This window comes from Argentina silus (assembly GCF_951799395.1).
Source record: "Argentina silus genome assembly, chromosome: 11".
Classification (NCBI taxonomy): Eukaryota; Metazoa; Chordata; class Actinopteri; order Argentiniformes; family Argentinidae; genus Argentina; species Argentina silus.
In genome coordinates, this window is record NC_139665.1 from 19,921,605 (window position 1) to 19,924,104 (window position 2,500).

Genomic DNA, 2,500 nt, shown 5'->3' on the forward strand with positions numbered 1-2,500 from the left:
TGCGTGCGTGCGTGCGTGTGTGTGTGTGTGTGTGTGTGTGTGTGTGGTGTGTGAGTGAGTGAGTGTGTTCCCTACTCAAGAGCAGCAGTTGGTCCCTGATGGTGTGACTGGAGGTCTACTTGAATCTCGGTCACCTTTTTTCGCGTTTCTTTCTTTTTTCTTGTCTTGGTCTTTCTTCCCGCTGTCCCGACTTAGCCCACCGAAAGGTCAAGTAAAACACTTGAGAGCCTGTCTGTCTCGTACGTTCTCTCTCTCTCTCTTCATGTCCAGACATGATTTTCCTCTCCTTTCACCCGCCACAACATCTCTCCTCGGAAGCTCTCTCTCCCTCCTCCTCCCTCCCTCCCTCACACACACACACACACACACACACACACACACACACACACACACACACACACACACACACACACATTCCCCCATGAAGTTTTTCCATTCACCCCCTTTTCCCTGTTCTCTTTCTTTCTCTCACCTTATCCCCCCCCCCCCCCCCCCCCCCCCCGTCGTCTCTCCCTACCTCAGAGTTCATTAGTGATTTCTCTCTCTTCCTCCGGTTCTCCTCCGCCTGCTGCTCCTCCCTTCTTCTTTTTTTTTCTTTCTAATTTACTCTGGATAAGTAGCATCTCCTTAATGACCGGAATATAGATGTAGATGCTCCTCAGCTCTGTGTTGTGCTGCTGATGCAATGATATGCAACAGTAACAAGGTTCACTGGGACACTTGTATGGGAACTACTATAAAAAAAGAATGTTAAAAAACACAGCTTGATACTGACATCATAAGACATTCATGTTACAGGACCTTTCAGTTCCTAAAGGTATCATCTCTATGCTGGAAATAAGAAGTGAAATGCCACTCACTGTTTTCGGAGACTTTCGAACAAGCGTGCAGCGCTGCAACACTGACATGGAAATGGTGTGGCTGCCAAATGAGCTCCCACCTTGATGAAATGGAATATTCTGGAATATGTTGCATCCATTATTTTCCCCATGATACTGTACCAGAAACAGAGACAGTGGGAAAAACAGTGTAGTCTTACAGCTATATTTATCAGCCACATAACTGTACGAGTTCAATTAAAATATAAAACCTATTTTATCACGTTCAACAAACTAGCTACTTTATATTCACTTGTCTCCTATGGAAATTCCAATACAAGTGTGCTATGTTTGTCTCAAGACAACTTTCCGCTGTGGTATTCTTTGGTTAGGATGCAGTCACTTTACCAGCATGTACAAATAAGCATGTATGTAAAACAAAGCCCAAAATGAGAAGCAGATATAAACTCTCTCTCTCTCTCTCTCTCTCTCTCTCTCTCTCTCTCCTTTTATCCACAGGATATCCTTGGATCGCAGGGCCTGGCAGAGAAAGTAAGGCACATGTCCTGGTCTCTCTCTCTCTCTCTCTCTCTCTCTCACACACACACACACACACGCACGCACAGACGCACGCACGCTTGATCCTGTATTAATATAGCTGAGAAGAAACTGGAGTGTAATCAGGAGCACCATATGTAGGCAATCTGTATTAACTGTGGTGCAATCAGAGAACAGTTTTTGTTTATCCAGTTTATATGGAGGCCAATATAACTAAAGACTAAATACCAGGCCTGTAAACTATGAGGGTACGCACGCACGCACACACACACACACACACACACACACACACACACACACACACACACACACAGACTTGCCACTGTTGCTGACGCATTCACACACACACACACACACACACACACACACAAACTTGCCACTGCGACTGACAGTGGAGCGATTTCCACTTCATTATGCATTGGGGCTCTGTAGGGAGTTGCTGTTCCCTATTAATTTTGTCACTCTCCTACAATAGCAAAATGATGTTCACAAATAGCATACAAAACTCTAGACGCTTCATTATATGGCGCTTCTGTGTGTGCTTACTAATGTATCTCCCGTGACTTACGCCAATGTAGGTTATTACCTGTGTTGAAAAAGACAGTCACTCGAGACATACCCTGCCATCGCTGAATATAATGAGATAGTTGATCTCTCCCTTCACTTCAAAAAATATGAATCTGCAGTAAATAGTGCGTGTGGGGTTGTTATCATGTTAGCCGATTTGTTGGTGTGGTTAGATGATGATGTCAAGGAACTATAGAGGCGTTACAAATAAACAAACCTACACCAGGTGGCGTAGAAATGCCTGTACTGAAGCTACACTTGATACTACACTTGATATGTATGTTTCATCGGGACCAACGCTTTGCTGCTGAAAGGTGAACAAAGTATACACAAACCTGTCGCGATACTTTATTTTACCTCTCAGGAGAGAACAAAAATGTGTCTCCCTCGCCTCAACCAACTACGAGTGTACATTAAACGTTGAATCGGTCGAGAGAAGGCAAGGTAGAACAAGACACAGCAGCAGAAATGACTTGAGTCAGTGCCCTCGGTGAGAGGCGTGTGGTCGGAAACAGTGACTAGCCACTGCGTGCGATGGTTGTCTGTGCCAGCCATTG

General features: G+C 44.9%; 1 protein-coding gene across 1 annotated transcript in view; it reads left to right on the top strand.

Moving 5' to 3' along the window:
- col16a1 (collagen, type XVI, alpha 1) overlaps positions 1-2,500 on the top strand; it is a 58,800-nt gene that overhangs the window by 20,136 nt on the left and 36,164 nt on the right. The window contains exon 9 of the mRNA XM_083680696.1: positions 1,338-1,370. Within this exon, the coding sequence (XP_083536822.1) occupies positions 1,338-1,370 (33 nt within the window). The remainder of the gene's footprint in view (positions 1-1,337; positions 1,371-2,500) is intronic.